At 42.1% G+C, this 17735-nt stretch overlaps 1 protein-coding gene across 2 annotated transcripts; it reads left to right on the top strand.

Moving 5' to 3' along the window:
- The first annotated feature begins 5741 nt into the window (after positions 1-5741).
- Znf449 (zinc finger protein 449) lies at positions 5742-17357 on the top strand. 2 transcript variants are annotated; one of them, XM_048336420.1, is made up of 5 exons: positions 5742-5830; positions 8139-8582; positions 10250-10454; positions 13743-13856; positions 14001-17357. In XM_048336420.1, the coding sequence occupies exons 2-5, from the start codon at positions 8229-8231 to the stop codon at positions 14882-14884; spliced, it is 1557 nt and encodes a 518-aa protein (XP_048192377.1). In that variant the 5' UTR covers positions 5742-5830; positions 8139-8228; the 3' UTR covers positions 14885-17357. The 2 variants fall into 2 exon arrangements, with proteins under 2 accessions (XP_048192377.1, XP_048192378.1); XM_048336421.1 differs by lacking the exon at positions 5742-5830 and adding an exon at positions 6247-6278.
- The last annotated feature ends 378 nt before the right edge of the window (positions 17358-17735 follow it).

Here is a 17735-nt window from a genome sequence, read left to right as displayed (position 1 = left end):
TCTGGACCTACCTCGCAACACTCATGTTTGTATCTGGAGGAAAACTAGTTTGAAGTCTCAGCAGCAGCCAAAAGTTAAGATGTAATGAGGACATATGCATGATTTTACCAATGTGTACAGACAATGTTAGAGTGTAAGTGAGGAAATAGAGTTTAAGGGCATGGGATGATAGAAAAAGAATATGAAGTTCTATCAGATTATATATACTGATAATGGCTTCTGGATTTATGAATATATCTCAAGGGGTAGAGTTCTAGCCGTTTGGATGGTTGATTAAAACACTAAAAGATAATGAAATGCCTAAACTTCCTTGGTATATTGTATACAAAGGCTTATGGAGAGTAGAATGTAGAGATTCCAAAGAACATACTACTAATTAATGACTATAAGATATAAATATGTGGGCTGGGGATATGGCCTAGTGGCTAGAGTGCCTACCTCGTATTCATGAGGCTCTGGGTTCAATTCCCCAGCACCACATATACAGAAAATGGCCAGAAGTGGCACTGTGGCTCAAGTGGCAGAGTGTTAGCCTTGAGCAATAAGAAGCCAGGGACAGTGCTCAGGCCCTGAGTCCAAGCCCCAGGACTGGCCAAAAAAAGAAAAAAAAAGATATAAATATGTGTCAAGACCCCCCCCATTGAGAATCCCAGTGGTTATTGTTCACAACATATCAGAAATTTCAGTGGGAACTATTGATCCTAGGCTGGCATGGAAAAGAAAAGGCACTTAACAGACACACACAAGTGAAGCAGCAAGAATATCTTACATGCAGACATATTGCACTGCCTTAATTGATCATGATCTCCTTTGAAGAGAAAAACATGGGCAGTTTACTAAATTCCTCCTTGATCAGTGTAAGTGGACAAGCTCTAGATAAAAGTCCACAGAAAATACTGGAATCACCAAAATGAAGAGTCACAGCTTCTCAGGCACTTCCCTGATTTTAGCCAGTTTACGTGACTAGTGCGAGCTTGAAGAAAATTAGTTTGTCTTGCCAGATCCATACTGCTCATTATAGAACTCAGGATAAACCTCAGCAGAAACACAGTCTATCCGTATGGTCTTAACAACAGAAAGGGGTGATTTAACCACATCTGCAGCTGGAACTGCACATATTTGGTTGTGTGTGGAGAGTGTAGTAAGAGGGTCCACCCAGCATGCATTTTCCCCCTTGTTCCACCTTCTTCGGTGGGACTCACATCCCCTTTCCATTCACTCCCCTGCTCTTTCCAGAACTCCCTTTGCTCACTCTAAGATAAGGGGCACAGGGGGCAGTAACTTCAAAGTCTCAGTGAAGTCTGTTTTCCCTGGTTCATGATTAACTGCAATACAGCTAGGTAGAACAGCCTAGACTACTGACCCTGACAACAGCGAACAGTGTACACACTACCTATGTGTCTGCAAGTATGATCAACATACACACAGACACACAGTGATGTCCCTGAGTTCTTAGAACAACCCTGAAACAGCTCTCACGCCTGCCACTTTACCAGGAGAAAGAGTGATTTGTTTCCTAGTTACTAGCAGCAGGATTGGAAATCCACCATTCCTCTAAGGCAGGAGTAGTGCAGTTATTGCAAAGACACTGCCTCCCTGTGGAAACAAGAAGCAATACATTATTCACTCTGTACCCAGAGCAGGGAGCAATCTGGAGAATCAATATCCTAAACTAAAAATCACTGACCAGTGTTAGGTGTAAACGTCAGTCAAAGCAATCAACTTTGTTTCTTTTGAGATAGGTTCTCACTGTGTAGCCCAGCTTGGATGACAGCCCTGTGCCACTATACCTGTGAAGAAATTATGAGTGGGTAATAAATGGCTTGATAAAAAAAATGTAGAAGTCTAAAACTAGATCCTTAACTCATCCTGAATAAATACCAAATCCAAATGGATTAAAGACATAAATCTAAGACCTGAAATTCTGGACCTACTAGAGGAAAATATAGGGGAAATATTTCAAGATTCAGGCATAGGAAATGACTTTTTTTTATTACAACTCCAATAGCCAGGAAATAAGAAGAAGAATTGACAAATGGTTTTCTGTCAAATCTACACAGCTTCTGCCCAGCAGTGGAAAGAATAGATTGGACTTAAGAGAAAATCTTAATAAAGCTTAAGAGAAAAATCTTTGTCAGCTATCCATGTAAAGGGTAGGAACAACCAGAATATATAGAACTCAAAAATTAAACACTGAAAGAACAAGTAAGCTGGATGCCTGACTCATGCCTGTAATCCTAGTTACTCAGGAGGCTGAGATCTGAAGTTCACAATTCGAAGCCAGCCTGGGTAGAAAAGTCCAAGGCACTCTTATTTCCAATTAACCATGAGAAAAGAGGCAGAAGTAGAGCTGTAGATCAAGTGGTAGAGTGCTACTCTTGAGGGAAAAAAAATCTCAGGGACAACACCCAGGACCTAAGTTCAAGGGCCAGGATCAGCATAAAACAAAGAAACTACAAATCCTGGTAAAGATGTGGGTGAAAGAAAAACACCTTATGCACTGCTTTTGAAAATGTAAATTAGTGTAGCTTCCATGAAAATCAGTAAGAAATTTCCTAAAAAAAAATAGAACTATTCAATCATCCAGCTACACCACACAAAGGAATGGGTAAGTCAACATACAACAGAAAAACCTGCACACCCATATTGAAGTAGGTTATGCCCTTAAGTCTGAAGCCTGACAGAAGTAACGCCAGTTTGTCCCCCATAGAAAAAAAGGCCCTAACTCCCTGAGCTGTTGTTTGCTTAGTGGTTCTGGAAAAAAAAACAAACCCTAAAATGTTTTATCTGAGTATTCCGGGGAGTAAATGTAAATTTACTAATAATGCTCAGTTTTGCTTCTGCATATGCTTCACAAAACGAACATAACCTATACATTGTTACCAGAAAGGATGTGGTTTTTAAAAAAATTTTGCCAGTCCTGGTACTTGAACTCAGGGCCTGAGCACTGTCCCTAGCTTCTTTTTGCTCAAGCCTAGCACTGTACCACTTGAGCCACAGCACCACTTCTCGCCATTTTGTATATATGTGGTGCTAAGGAATCAAACCCAAGGCCTCATGTATGTGAGGCAAGCACTCTACCACTAGGCCATATCCCCAGCCCTTTTTCTTCTTCTTCTTCTTTTTTTTTTTTTTTTTGCCAGGCCCGGGGCTTTGACTCAGGGCCTGAGCACTGTCCCTGGCTTCTTCCCGCTCAAGGCTAGCACTCTGCCACTTGAGCCACAGCGCCCCTTCTGGCCGTTTTCCATATATGTGGTGCTGGGGAATTGAACCGAGGGCCTCATGTGTAGGAGGCAAGCACTCTTGCCACTAGGCCATATTCCCAGCCCCTTTTTCTTCTTTTTAAGGACTAGCTCTGAGCTTTCTCAGGGCTGCATGATTTGGGAGGCCTATACCCCCATGCAGTCGCTGGCCTTTGCAATAAAGACTCCTATAATTTGGCTTATTATTTGTGGCATTCTTTGTTTTATGGATAATTGGGTTACAACAGTATTTATTGCTATTTACAATAGTTATGTAATAGAATCAATCTAGGTGCTCATCAACAAATAAATGATAAAAATGTATTATATGTACATAAATCAACTATAAAGAAGATATGTGGTTTGCTGGAAAATGGATGGAACTGGAGGTCATCAATTTAAGCCAAATAAGCCAAACTCTAGAAGACAATACTGTCTTCTCTCATCTGTGGAATCAAGATCGAGAGAGAAAGAGAGACAGAGAGAGACAGAGAGACAGAGACAGAGAGACAGAGACAGAGAGGAGAGAGAGACAGAGAGACAGAGAGATACAGAGACAGAGATACAGAGACAGAAAGACAGGGAGAGAGACAGAGAGAGACAGAGAGAACATGAACATAAAATGAGGCCATATTCGTGGGGGGGCAACTAGTTGGAGGTAGAATGTGGGAAGAGCAGGAGGAATATAACTGAAGTACATTGTCTACACATATGAAAACCATTGTTAAAACTGTGCATGAAATTTTAACGTGATTTGAGAGTGGATAAAGAGAGAAATTGAGGGGGCAAATATAATTAAAACACATTATTTACATGTACAGAAATATAACAATGAAAGGTCTCACTTTGTACAATAAATGCATGTTATTAGGGATAACAGAATTCTGAAAAGAAAATGTGGTATATATGCACAATGGAGTTTAATCAACTATAAAGAAGAATGAAATAGTATGGTTTGAAGGAAAGTGAATGTAACTAGAGATCATTTAAAATGAAATAGGTCAGTGTTAGAAAATATTAGACTTTTCCAGAAACCATTCAGCCATCCAGGTACAAAAGAACAAAGGAAAGGTTTATTGCTAGCAAAGGGATGGGCAAGACTCCTTCTCACCAGGGGAAAAGTGAGAAGTGCTTCCCTTTCTAACCTCCGAGGTTTGGGAGAGCTTGCTGCCTTATATGGTTATAGCTTCCCCAAAGTAGTGTCATCTTAGGTGACCTATATGGCCTGCAAGGTTTAGGGGATCTTGCTGCCTTATATGGCTATAGCTACTCCAAAGGAGTGTCATCTCAGATGACCTATATGGCCTGCAAGGTTTAGGGGATCTTGTTGCCTTATATGGGTATAGTTGCTCCAAAGGAGTGCTATCTCAAGTTAAAGAGAGGTAGGGGCTAATTTATTTACTGCCCTAGCTAAATGGGCCTAGTGTTGCTTAGGAAAGGTGCATGCTAAGCTATGGGAGAGGGGTCTATTGGGTTTACAGTTTCACAAAGCAAGTGTTACATGTTTTCTCCCACATGTGGGACACAGGGAGGAAAAGCAATACTGAAGTAAATGGGTAGGGGACTTCAAGTGGAAGGGGCAAGGAAGAGGGAGGGGAGATAGGAGTGGCTAACAGAGTAGTGCATATGACTAACGTACATAATACGTATTATGAAAATGTCATAATGAAGCCCTTTACTTTGTGCAATTAATTCGCTTTACTTTTTTGTCCTGATGCTTGAACTCAGGGCCTGGGCACTGTTCCTGAGATTTTTGCTCAAGGCTAGCAGTCTACCAGTAGAGCCACAGCTCCACTTCAGGCTTTTTTGATAGATCATTGGAGATCAGAGTTTCGCGGTTGGCTTCAAAACGCAACCCTCACATTTTAGCTCCTGAATAGCTAATATACTTTAATTAAAAAAAAAAATCTGTAATCAAAGGGCAGAAGTCTCTTCGGAGCTTTTAGACCTAAATGTAGCATCTGCCTCTGGCTGTGGGTCAGGCTCCCAGTCCACGTGGGCTCAAAGCAGCCGTGACTCCTATCACTAGTGATGGGGGCAGGCTTAGCCGCGGAAGACCCAGTGGGCTGGGCGGAGGGGTCAGTCCCCAGCGCCACCCACCACCCCGCCCAATCGGAGCGCTGTCATCGGAGCCTCGAGGAGGCACCGGAACAGACAGCGGACCCACATGGAGCTAAACCCCGACTCTCACGCACGAAAGCCAAACGCTAAAGTGGTGACCATAGATGAGAAGTGACAGTAGGGAATCAACATGAGAACTACGTTGTTCAAAGGACAACATCCATCCTCGTATCTAGCCGCGTTTGGATCACGTCGAGCCTCATCTTGCTATTGACCAATGAGAAGGTAAAGTTTGGTTTCAGGGGCGGGACTAGCGAGGGACTTACTGGAAGGCTTGAGGCCGATCCAGGGGGTGGTCCCAAAGACCCCCGGTGACCTCTGTGCACCGAAGGCGGTGGACAGGAATGGGCGGCGCCTTTACATCGCATCCTGGGAGCCTCCAGAAAAAAACGTGGGAAGGAAATTCTAGAACACGGTGCTCTGCAGGCGATATGAGAATCAAAATCTTCAGGAAAGCTTACCAAAATGTGAGTGCGCCAGGGTGTTGTACAAAATTTCTGGGGCCCAGAAGTCTGAATTATTAATAAATAAATCTCTGCCAAGAAATTACCTTCCTCCCCCGGATTACAGGTTTGAGAATCAGTGAGTCATAGCGGGTTTTAAGGAGATTCCCTTCTCTGGTTACTCTAAGGCTGCTGGGAAGAAGCTCTCACTTGGTACACGATACCGGGCTCGTCCCTCCCAACCCCCCGAGACCAAAAAGCTATTAAACCGGAAATGGGACCACGTCCAAAGCAGCTGAAGCTAGGTGGAAGCCCGGGAGAGCGCTAGCCCCTCCCATGTCAGCATCCTTTCGGGCCCTGAGCGCGGCGGGGTGGCGTGAGGCCTGCTGGGAGATGTAGTCCACATGACACTTCTGCGCCTGCGCTTTGAGCAGTTGCCGGTGAGCTGGGGAGAGCCGTGGGCGCCGAGGCGGTGAGTCCCGGAGCGGCCAGAGGGCGTGGCCGTCCCTGGGGCGCTAGAGCGGGTAACGGGGCTCCCTTTGCCAGCTTGGGCCTCCGGAGCTGGCAGATTCCAGATGTGTTCTGGACGGTAGGCGCCGAGAGCAACCACGGGCGGCGGGCCCCTATCTGATCAGAGACCCCGTCGCCGCTCCCTGCGACCCGGCCAGGCCTTCCTGGGAGTCTTCCCACGCTAGCGAGTACCCCTCTGGCTAGATGAACCTTGTCACCTAGTTACTATTGGAGACCGCGCCCGTGAAACTGGCATCAGATTTTAAAACCAGCGTTCAGACTTTTCGGGGGGCATGTCAGGCTTGAATTTTCCCCAAGTGCCCTCTTTTCTCTCATCGTTTTACTAGTAGGCCCTGTGAGGGTGCGTTTACCCCAGGGTGGTGTAAGGGAAAACCTCTAATCCCACAGTGAAATGAACTTTTAACTGGACAGGGCCCATGGAAGGAAACCCAGAGGGTCACTTCCCTGGTAAACGTGATGGAAGGTTTTGGGTCACTTATGGGGAGGGCTCGCCAGCTGTGAAGCTGGAGCCGATTAACGGGTGGGTCTGCAGCCAAAAATTGCGGTTCCTGGATTCCCTCCAGCAATGGTTGGATGTCTAGGCTCAGGAAAGTAGAAGCTTCCTAGGAAGGAGCCGTTACCAGCAATAAACTTTAATTGAGCCCTTTCCTTGTGCCAATCAAGCTGCTATTCACTTCCTATGCAATTGGTCCTGCACAGGATATTTTATGGACTCAATGCTATGATTATGCATATTTTGCTGACAGATGGATTGGGCATCAAGGACACACATGTAGGTATCGTGCCTAGATCAATCATCCACTAAAGTTCAGTTTACTGTCATGATAAAAGGGTTATGAGGATACAGTTTCGATTTTTGAGGACTAAGTAGGAAGAAAATCATGAGTATGTATTTTTTTTTCAGCAATCCCTTCAAGAATCTTTCTTGGAGAGAAAAGGTCCATCAGATGCAGATACAGGTCATAGGACCTGAGGAGACATGCACGTAACCACCTCTGTGACCTCAAAAGTATTGTATTATTTTTCCTATATATTTCTTTTAATGCCTCCATATATTCAAAAACACAAGACACATGGAATAGACTGAGAATGTGTTTAAGGCAAGTAAATCTAAAAATACCTGGAGGCATATTAATGGCATAGTTCTTACACTTGGGACCATGGAAGACTAGAAGAGAGATGCCCCATAGAATTTTTTTGTGATGGTGTTTATTGAGCAGTTCGAATTTGGATAGTATGACTGAGAAACTGAACTTTTTTGAGAAACTGAAGTTTTAAAGTGCCACACGAGACCACTGACTATGGTATGGACAAGCACAGCTTTAGAGGGTATGCTGATGAACTCTGAGATCTTACAAATATCTGAAACATGAGGAACTCTCTGTGTGTGTGTGTGTGTGTGTGTGTGTGTGTGTGTGTGTGTGTGTGTCTGGAAAGTGAGTTTACAGCTTTTAGATTCTTTTTTTTTTTTTTTTTTTTTTTTTTTGGCCAGTCCTGGGCCTTGGACTCCGGGCCTGAGCACTGTCCCTGGCTTCTTTCCGCTCAAGGCTAGCACTCCGCCACTTGAGCCACAGCGCCGTTTCTGGCCGTTTTCTGTATATGTGGTGCTGGGGAATCGAACCTAGGGCCTCGTGTATCCGAGGCAGGCACTCTTGCCACTAGGCTATATCCCCAGCCCAAGCTTTTAGATTCTTAAACCACAATGAACAGTTTGTGCATTTAGGTACTCAGGGAAAAATATATGAATGTGTCATCGTCTGATCATTACTGTTCCTCTTCTCTCATATTTTCTTGTCTTCAGCTATAGGTGGCTCCCCTGGATTATTAGAGTCAAAACACAGGAGCCAGAGACCTCAGGCCCCAAATCAATTGTAAACCTCTAGAAAGGACAATGGCTGTGGCCCTGGGTTGTGCCATCCAGGCCTCCTTGAATCAGGGCTCTGTGCTGCAGGAGTATGACACAGACTGTGAAGTGTTCCGCCAGCGTTTCAGGCAGTTCCAGTACACAGAAGCCGCTGGACCTCATGAAGCTTTCAACAAACTCTGGGAACTTTGCTGTCAATGGCTGAAGCCGAAGATGCGTTCTAAGGAACAAATCCTGGAGCTGCTAGTGTTGGAACAATTCCTAACTATTCTGCCCACAGAGATAGAGACCTGGGTGAGGGAACACTGCCCAGAAAACAGAGAAAGAGTTGTGTCCCTGATAGAAGATTTACAGAGAGAACTTGAGATACCAGAGCAGCAGGTGAGAAAAGAGTTTGGGGTCTTCATTCTTAGGCCAAAAGAACCACTGAGGTAGCTGGGTCTAGACAAGGCCTTTTATGTCCATGCCATTCTACACCCTCAAGACTTCTCCACAGCCCATTCATTTTTCTCTTCTGCTGGAATCATTATCTGGGTCAGTGGCTGTCAACCATATCTGATTCCATTCCCTCTCTATAATTGTGCTGCCCTCTGTACTGTCATTAAAGGAAATTCATAGATAGCAAAACTCATTTAAATACACCAAGGAAAAGAATCCTTTCTTAGTCCATGGCCTGCAGGCCAATTCCAGCCACAGCCTGTGCTTACTTACTCTGCATGTTTATAATGGTTTTACTTTGTTAAATAGTTGTTTTAAGAAATCAGGAAGTTGATGAGGTGATAAGGTAAGTGTGACCCACAACCCCATGGGCAAACAATTATTCCTAGGCTTTCTTTTTCTGCAGTAAGCTTTCCTACCCTTACTGGTATAAAGTCTAGAAAGAAGAAGAAGAAAGGGGATGAAGTCAATTGTAAGCTAATATGCATTTCTGCATATATATATATATATATATATATATATATTTCAGCTTCACCTCACCCACAGTATCTCTGCTTAGAATTAGTATAATGGGGTTAATCAGGAAATCTTGCCACAGGTCAATTGGGATGAGACGTGTTGCTACTTGTCACACAATTTCTCAAAGTGGCCAACAAGTCTTGGCTAAAAGGAACAGTAAGGAGTGTAGTCTTTCTTTGATTTGTATAGCAGTACATTCCTAGGGAATCCAAGTCATGCTACAGTGTGCACAAATATTTGGGTTGTAATTGATCTGTAAGGTATGTTTCTTGGTTAGGTTCTTTTCACTTGCAGGAATGTTTAAAGGGAAATTCTACATTTGGTAGGGAACAACTCTGCCTTAGAAGTGATGTTTCCATCTGTGCCCTACTAAATTCCCAGAGCAACACCTATCAATGTATCCAAAACAACCTGTGGTGGTAGGTGGCTTTGCCCTCTGTACAGAGCAGCTTCATAATGCCTCTCTTTAGCTAGGCCACAGATGAATAAAGAGCAGTGTCCCCAGAGACGGCAGGTGCTTCCAGCGTTTTCAGTGGGTGCTGGGTCCCAGAGGAATATGGCAAAAACAGTTGTAATAATGGAAGGTGGCAGTCTTGACAGGTGACTTCTGAAGGTTCCTGACTCCCTGGGGTAATATGAATAGTCGTTTCCCCTTCCTTTTTCTGTCCGCCTGATTTTGTTGATGATAGAAGGTTTAATCTTTGAATGACAACCAGTACAGAAATACTAGCCAGTCCTGGCTCTTCAGTGCATGAAGTGTGTCCAGTGAACCTTGAAATTTGTGACTTTAGCATGCACATCCCCTGCAACAGACTTTGAAAGAGAAAGCAGGTAGAATGCCTCACCAGTAGGTCTTTGTAGGGATCACATGTTACAATTTTGCTTGCTTAGATATGTTGGAATGAGTATGATATACTATTCCAAGTGACCTCACCAGTTTCTTCTTATGTATTGTTTTCTATGACACTGGAAAATGGACATGTGTGTCTCTTTGTACTCTTCCTGGGTATCCGCTTATTTCAAATGAGATAAAATGAGCTTCGCTTCCAGTGGGTCTACACTGCAATGATGCGTTCCGCCCTTTCCCACAGGTCAACATGCACGACATGCTCTTGGAAGAACTGGCACCGGTGGGGACAGTACCCATGCCACCAAATATGCACCTGGAGTCACCTGCACTCCAGGTAATGGGAAATGTCCAGGATCCCCCGGTAGCAGAGGCCTGGATCCCACAGCCGGGGCCACAGGAGATGGACTATGCTGCTGCTGGCCAGTGCCAGCCCTTTCTGGATCCTGGTAAGGGAAGGATTTGCTTTCTGTTGTTTCTCCCATCCAAGTACTAACCAGGCCCGACCCTGCTTAGCTTCCCAGAGCAGACGAGATCGGGCACGTTCAGGTATGGCCGTAGATGCTTTCTGTTGTTTCTATTGGAGAGTTCAAGAGCTCTAGGAGTTTGTATTGGGAGGTAAAATATCAATTTTCCAATCAAAATGGTCCTCTTAAAGTAGGAGAAAGGGGAGAAGGAGGAGGAAATGTCTGGAAATGCTAGCAAGGAACAATGTTCTTTGGATAGATTGGTACTCAGAAGTAGATAAAATATTGGCCTTGCTCAAGGGGCTTTTTAAAAAAGCAAGAATAGTATTTGCAAAAACCTTTGGTGGGAGATGAGACTCTGGATGATGAATTATTTGTTCATCTCTTGAGATACAGGATCTTAATGTGGTTCGCAGAGACCAAAGTTATTTTTAGGCATTAGTACCTCATTCAGACTGAATACCTGAGTAATATGTTCCCATCAGATCCTTGAAGGGGGTTCAGTCACTTACAGAGTGTAAATGAAATAAATGCAGCCGAGAAGAGTTCTCTAAGTGTGGTAAGCAGGTTCTCTACATCAACAAAACCCAGGGTGCAGAGGTAACACACTTATTAGCTAAGTCTTTCACAAGCAAAAGTTTCAGAATCAGCTAGCTGCTGGTGGCTCATATCTGTAATCCTAGCTACTCACGAGGCTAAGATCTGAGAATTGTGGTTCAAAGCCAACCTGGGCAAGGAAAGTTCATGAGATTCTTATTTCCAGTCATCAAAAAGTTGGAAGTGGAGCTGTGGCTCAAGTGGTGGAGGGCCAGGCATGAGTAACAAAGCTAAGAGGTAGACCCAGGCTCTGAGTTGAAGGTCTAGTACTGGTGTACACACACAGACACATACACACACTTACACACTTGGATGCATACACACATATACACAAGGGTTAAGGCTTACTGCCTCTGTGACATGACTGTGAGTTGCAGAAGGCAGAAATCTCCTGGAGAAAGGCAATTAGAACCCATAGCCAACATACTCCTGCATTTCTCTTCCCTTTGGGATTCTCCTGCACTGCTGTCCATGCTCCCTGCCCCTGCCCTTCATCCAAGTGTGGTCACTGTCCTCTTTCTTACTCCTGCAGGCCCAGCTTAGACATTGTGGCATGTTGACCAACTATGTCATACTGACACAACAAAAGAAACCATGAAAATGGAAACAAGTCAAGTATAGCCAAAGTTGCAAAGGAGAAATGTCTGATGTCCCCATAGTACCACAGGGTTTAGCAACTATGCCTTTTCTCCTCTTAATTATAAAGTCAAGTGACATCATGAGCCCCTTGTAAGAATCAGGCTCTGTGCTACAGTTTGGGCTCATTAGGACTCACATCAGAAAAGCATTGGAGGGGCTGGGGATATGGCCTAGTGGCAAGAGTGCTTGCCTCGTATACATGAGACCCTGGGTTCAATTCCCCAGCACCACATATACAGAAAATGGCCAGAAGTGGCACTGTGGCTCAAGTGGTAGAGTGCTAGCCTTCACCAAAAAGAAGCCAGGGACAGTGCTCAGGCCCTGAGTCCAAGGCCCAGGACTGGCAAAAAAAAAAAAAAAAGAAAAGAAAAGAAAAGAAAAGCATTGGAACTCTCAGTCTGGTTGAGCTGTGTCCACAGGAGAGCTTGTCCCGTCTGTCCCATCTGTGAAGTGGCAGGTGCACCGGAGGGCGTGGGATGCTAGAGGAGTGCATTGCATGGCCAGCTGAGCAGCTTTAGGAGGAGAAGGATTCACTCTGGAGAAAGGGGATGTGGGTAAACACCCGCAGGATGGACTGCAGAGATAGCTGTTTCAGGGTAACAAGGGGAGATGGGAGAAGACTGGGCAGGAGGACCACCATGTGTAAAAGCCCAGGGGGTCAGAGAGAACTCATGATGCTGGGCGGGGGGGGGGGGTGGGGTGGACAGGAACAAGAAGAGCAGTGTTGAGAGCAAAGGGATGATCCCTAATTTGTTTAACAGGTGTGAAATGTAGACTGCCTGGCATTAGGTGATGGGTAAGAACAGTTGCATGTGGCATCTAGCTCTCTGTCCAGTGATGTGGGCAGATGACAATATTATTCACTGACATTGAGAATATAGTAGATGGTCAGACGGTAAGATTTGGTGCCTTAACACCAAATCTTAGATTTGAACATGTAGTTTTTGGGTACTCCTGGATTGCCAGCATATTTTAAAGTAATGGTGAGAAAGAGCGAAAACTCTTTAGTCCATATTAAGTTGATTGGCCAAAGGAGAAATATATAATATTTTAATGTTCTAATCTTGCATTGTTTTCATTTTACAGGCTATTACACACTTCAAAAAGAATGTGTTTCTATGTGAATGCCTGTAACTAACGGTAGAACTTAAATTAATCCTGTTTCAATTACTAAATAAACATAAAAAGGTCTAGGACAGACCTATCAGAGGATCACAAGAGCCCAACAGCTATGTACATATGATTATATAAGATGAGGCTAAGCAAAATGAACCCCAAGAGATGGAAACAGGAGGACTTTATTGTTGTCGTTATGTTTAATGTACTAGGTGAATTTCCTGTGCTGTACCCCATGTGGTCACTATATATGATTTTGGCACACTGGATATTGTATATATGCTTATCTGAACTAGAGAAGGGAAAGAAAAATGTGAGAGGGTATAACAAATAAGACAAGTAATGTATTCACTACCTTATTATGCAACTGTACCCCCTCTGTACATCACCTTGTCAATCAAATTTAATTAAAAATTTATCCAGTTTCAACACACAATTGATTCACTGACTTTCCCTTGATTAGAGTGGAATACACTTGATGGTAGCACAAAAGAATGTTTGTTCCTTTTTTTTCCTGTGGTGCTAGTACTAGGGCTTGAACTCAGAGCTGAACTATTTTGCTCAAAGCCAGCTTTGTTGCTCTACCACTTGAGCCACAGTTCCACTTCTGGCTTGTAGTTAATTAAATATGAGTCGCACAGACTTTCTTCCCTGGGCTGGCTTTGAACCATGATCCTCAGATCTCAGCCTCCTGAGTTACTAGGATTACAGGCATGAGCCACTGACACCTGGCTTTCTGTTTTTGTTCTGTTCTTAATCTGTTTGTAAGAAGTCTTTTGTAAATGACTGCAAATGAAGTAACAGTAATTGAGGAGGAAATAAATATTAAGAGGCATGTATCTTAGAAATGAGCCCAAACTTTGCAAAAATCTTTGATGAACCAAATTATCATGCTTGCCTTTTTTTTTCTCTCACCAGGATATCCATTACCAAAGCTTGATGTGAACTTCCCATTGGATCATAGAGAAGAGCCATGGGTGAAGGAATTACAGGATTCCAAAGAAATGAAACAATTACTTGATTCCAAAATAGGTAAGAAACCAGGATAAAGAGCTTAGAATACTTTTGAGAAAAGTCTGTATTCCTGTTAATCATTTGACATGCCTCTTCATTTTCTTTCACTTTTTTTCCCCCTCTCAAAATGCAATGCCACCTACGTTTTCTATTTTGTTTCAGGTTTTGAACTGGGCATAGAAAATGAAGAAGATGCTTCAAAACAGAAAAAACTGGAAAATATGTATCCATTTATTGTAACTTTAGAGGGGAATGCTCTCCAGGGTCCCATTTTACAGAAAGACTATGTCCAGTTAGAAAACCAATGGGAACCCCCTCCAGAGGATTTACAGACAGATTTAGAAAAACTTGTAGATCCTCCAAACCCTACTCTAGGAGAGACACCCGAGACCTCCAATCTGGAAGAACCTCTCAACCCTAAGCCTCCAAAGAAAAAGAGTCCAGGAGAGAAACCTCATCGATGTCCTCAGTGTGGAAAATGTTTTGCTCGAAAATCACAACTGACTGGTCACCAGAGAATTCATTCTGGAGAGGAACCTCACAAATGCCCTGAATGTGGAAAACGATTCCTTCGTAGCTCAGACCTTTATAGACACCAACGACTTCATACAGGAGAGAGACCCTATGAATGTACTGTATGTAAAAAGCGATTCACTCGGCGGTCACACCTTATTGGGCACCAGAGAACCCATTCTGAAGAAGAAACATATAAATGCCTGGAGTGTGGGAAAAGTTTTTGTCATGGATCAAGTCTTAAAAGACATCTGAAAACTCATACAGGTGAAAAACCTCATAGATGTCATAATTGTGGGAAAAGTTTTAGCCGGCTGACAGCACTTACTTTGCACCAGAGAACACATACTGAAGAGAGACCTTTTAAATGTAATTACTGCGGGAAAAGCTTTAGACAGAGACCAAGCCTTGTTATCCATTTAAGAATCCATACGGGGGAAAAGCCATATAAGTGTAGTCATTGTTCAAAAAGCTTCAGACAGAGAGCAGGCCTAATTATGCACCAAGTCACCCACTTTAGAGGACTTCTTTAAGAATTGTTAAGGGAAAGAAGTAGATTCTACAAAAATTAACACTAACCTAAACAATTGTAGCCTATAGTAGCTTGTCTTGGAAGAACCTTATAAGAACACTTTCTTAGATGGTATTTTAAAATACCTTCCTTCCAAGTACATGACTTCTAGTCTACCTATTCTTGCAACATTCCTACATGTGATTTATCCTGTGAATGCAAGTCTTTTTTATTGCAATGGCAAGTTTTGTGTTCCAAAGCAACCATATCATACATATAAACACAAAGCATGTAAATGATGACAGTCTTTGTAGGGGTAGGGTCAATATAATGGATAATTATGTCTATCTAACGTATCTGTTATAGCAGTACCATACACATTCTGCTATAATATGTGACCATAAAGCTTTAGATGTGTTCCCCCCAGTTGGCAAGTTGAATTTTGTCAAACAATAAAAATGTGTCAGGAGTATGAAGATGAATATTTGCCTGTTATGATAAAAACTTGGTCATTGCCATTCGAATTTTCATGTTTAAAGAAGTTAAGACTTTTAACTTTGACTTGAGAGTTTTGCAAAATTTGTTCACCATAATTTGCCAGTCTGGTATGGTGGTTAGAGCGGAGTAGTAATTTTGTAATTAAGCTCTAGGTCTGGGAGAAATCACTTGAGAGTTGAAACTGTACAGGTAGGATCGAATTTAATTTAGATTGATGCAATGGCTTTTGACTCTCTTTTGGTAATGTGACTTTCAGTGCTTCTGAAATTGTACCCCTTCTTAAATTCAGTGTCACCCAAGGTAAATGGCATAGACCATTTAGTTCTGCAACTTATTCTGCAGTGCAGTTTGGGAATTGCTACCTAGCTATTTCCCCTACCTAGATTCATAATACATATCAGTTTGTGAGACTGTTGGAGAGTTCCTAGCCTAGTAAAGGAAGATGAATCACCTCTTTTGGCTCAGTGTTTTCAAACTTATTTGATCCTAGAACTTTGATGTACACCTAGTATTAACTTACAGAACTAATATTCTGCAAACACATTCTGAAACACACTGCCTTATACAAATGTCTTTGTAGCTATCAGTGTGATCTTTTTTGATACCAACCTAGTTATCTCCAGCTATTGCAAGTTTTCTAGAAAACTCTTTAAAGATATACATCTCTTGTATCATACAAACATACTGTTTGAAGGAGATGAGGATCACTAATTCAAGTAATTTATTAATTTCTCAGTGATTCTCAATGTCTTTGAAATCTTATTATTACATACACACTGACACATTCATACATATCGTTTTAAAGAGGTAAGGGTCACTAATTCAGATGGCTTATAACATTTAGTGATTCTCAACCTTTTTCAGTTTTAGTTACAATTACGCACACACACACATACACACATGTTGCTACTTATATAAACATTCTCATATAATCTTAACAACTCAAATTCCCATAAGGGAAGAAGTCTCTGAATCTGTTAAACTGTTGATATGTGAAAATATCCATTGAGCCTAATTCCTTATTATAAGATATGAGAAATGGAACATTCAAGCATTTTCCCTTTATGAAGATTTCCAGCCATCCTTTCCTTAAACTAAGAGTAGGGAAACTACATCTCTTCTCTGGCATTGAAGTTCTTGGAAGTGATGTCTAAGTATTTTAGGGTTATGTACTCTGTGCGTAACTAGTCCTAGGCTTAATGGAAACTAGTAATGGAATATAATTCATATGTAAGACTCATTAAGGGTATAATATCTCTAGTTAAACAAGAGTTGGGAAACAAATGGAAAAATAATGCAAGAGAGTTCATAATTAAGTGCCAAATCGTATCAAGTGCCAGAGCCAGGATGTCTTTAATTTGTGGCATCCACATCCCTGTATTATGCTGCTATAAGCCTGAGGTTAAAATTGAGACCCTGGTAGCAATAAACCTAACACAGGAGGAGTCTGAATGTAGAGATGAAAAATAGCGAATGTAATGGCTTCTCTTTCTCTCTTGTGGAATAGCATTCAAACCAGAACAGTGCCTTAGAATGGATGTACCCAACTGCTCTGTATTTATACAATATTTTAATAAAGTGGTAATGTATATATGTTCTTCCTGCTTCTCTCACGTTTAAGTAGTTGAACAACCTAGAACTGCTTCCCTGAACAATGGCAACAAGCATCACTATTGATTCCTGTTCCCATTCCAACTTGTATTCAGCTTTTGTGTCTACAATCCTGGTGCTGTAATTTAGGCATCGTTATTTTTTTTTTTAGCCTTTAATAGAGTAAATTTAAGCTAGTAGAGTTAAATATAGTCATAATATTGAGCTGTTCTCACCCTTTCATCTGCATCATAAATACATGACTAGATTTTTACAGGCTATAAAGCATTAATAAATAATTGTGGCATTCAATCAAGACACATGTGAAATCATTTTTGAAAATAGACTACATAGAACATTACATATTATGTGCCTAATTAGTGCATATACAGCATTTACCTCCTATTACAAAGAGTAAAAAATAATGCCCACCTCATAAGTACAGAGAAGATTGAGCAAAGTATATTTTGTTTAGGCCCTACCTACATAAGAGACGTTTTCAATAATTTTCTAACAACCCTATTCTTATTGTTTGTTCTGTAATGGTAAAAGCGTTTAAGGCTATAGATTTTCTCCTAAGTAGAGATTTGATTACATTCCATAATTTTATATATAATGTTCTTGATTTCAAAATTTTGCTACTGTACTTTTCATTATAATTCTCCTTGACCCAACATCTGTGCAGTGTTGCCATTTTCCTATTAAATTTTACCTTTTCTATGTTGCAATTAGGAAGTAGGTTTCTTGTTTTTTCTGCTTTTAACCTCGTTTTGTTTCTGTTTATT

The sequence above is a fragment of the Perognathus longimembris genome, chromosome 28, assembly GCF_023159225.1.
Source record: "Perognathus longimembris pacificus isolate PPM17 chromosome 28, ASM2315922v1, whole genome shotgun sequence".
Classification (NCBI taxonomy): Eukaryota; Metazoa; Chordata; class Mammalia; order Rodentia; family Heteromyidae; genus Perognathus; species Perognathus longimembris.
The sequence above is the reverse complement of the archived record's forward strand: the minus strand, read 5'-3'. Positions and strand labels throughout refer to the sequence as shown.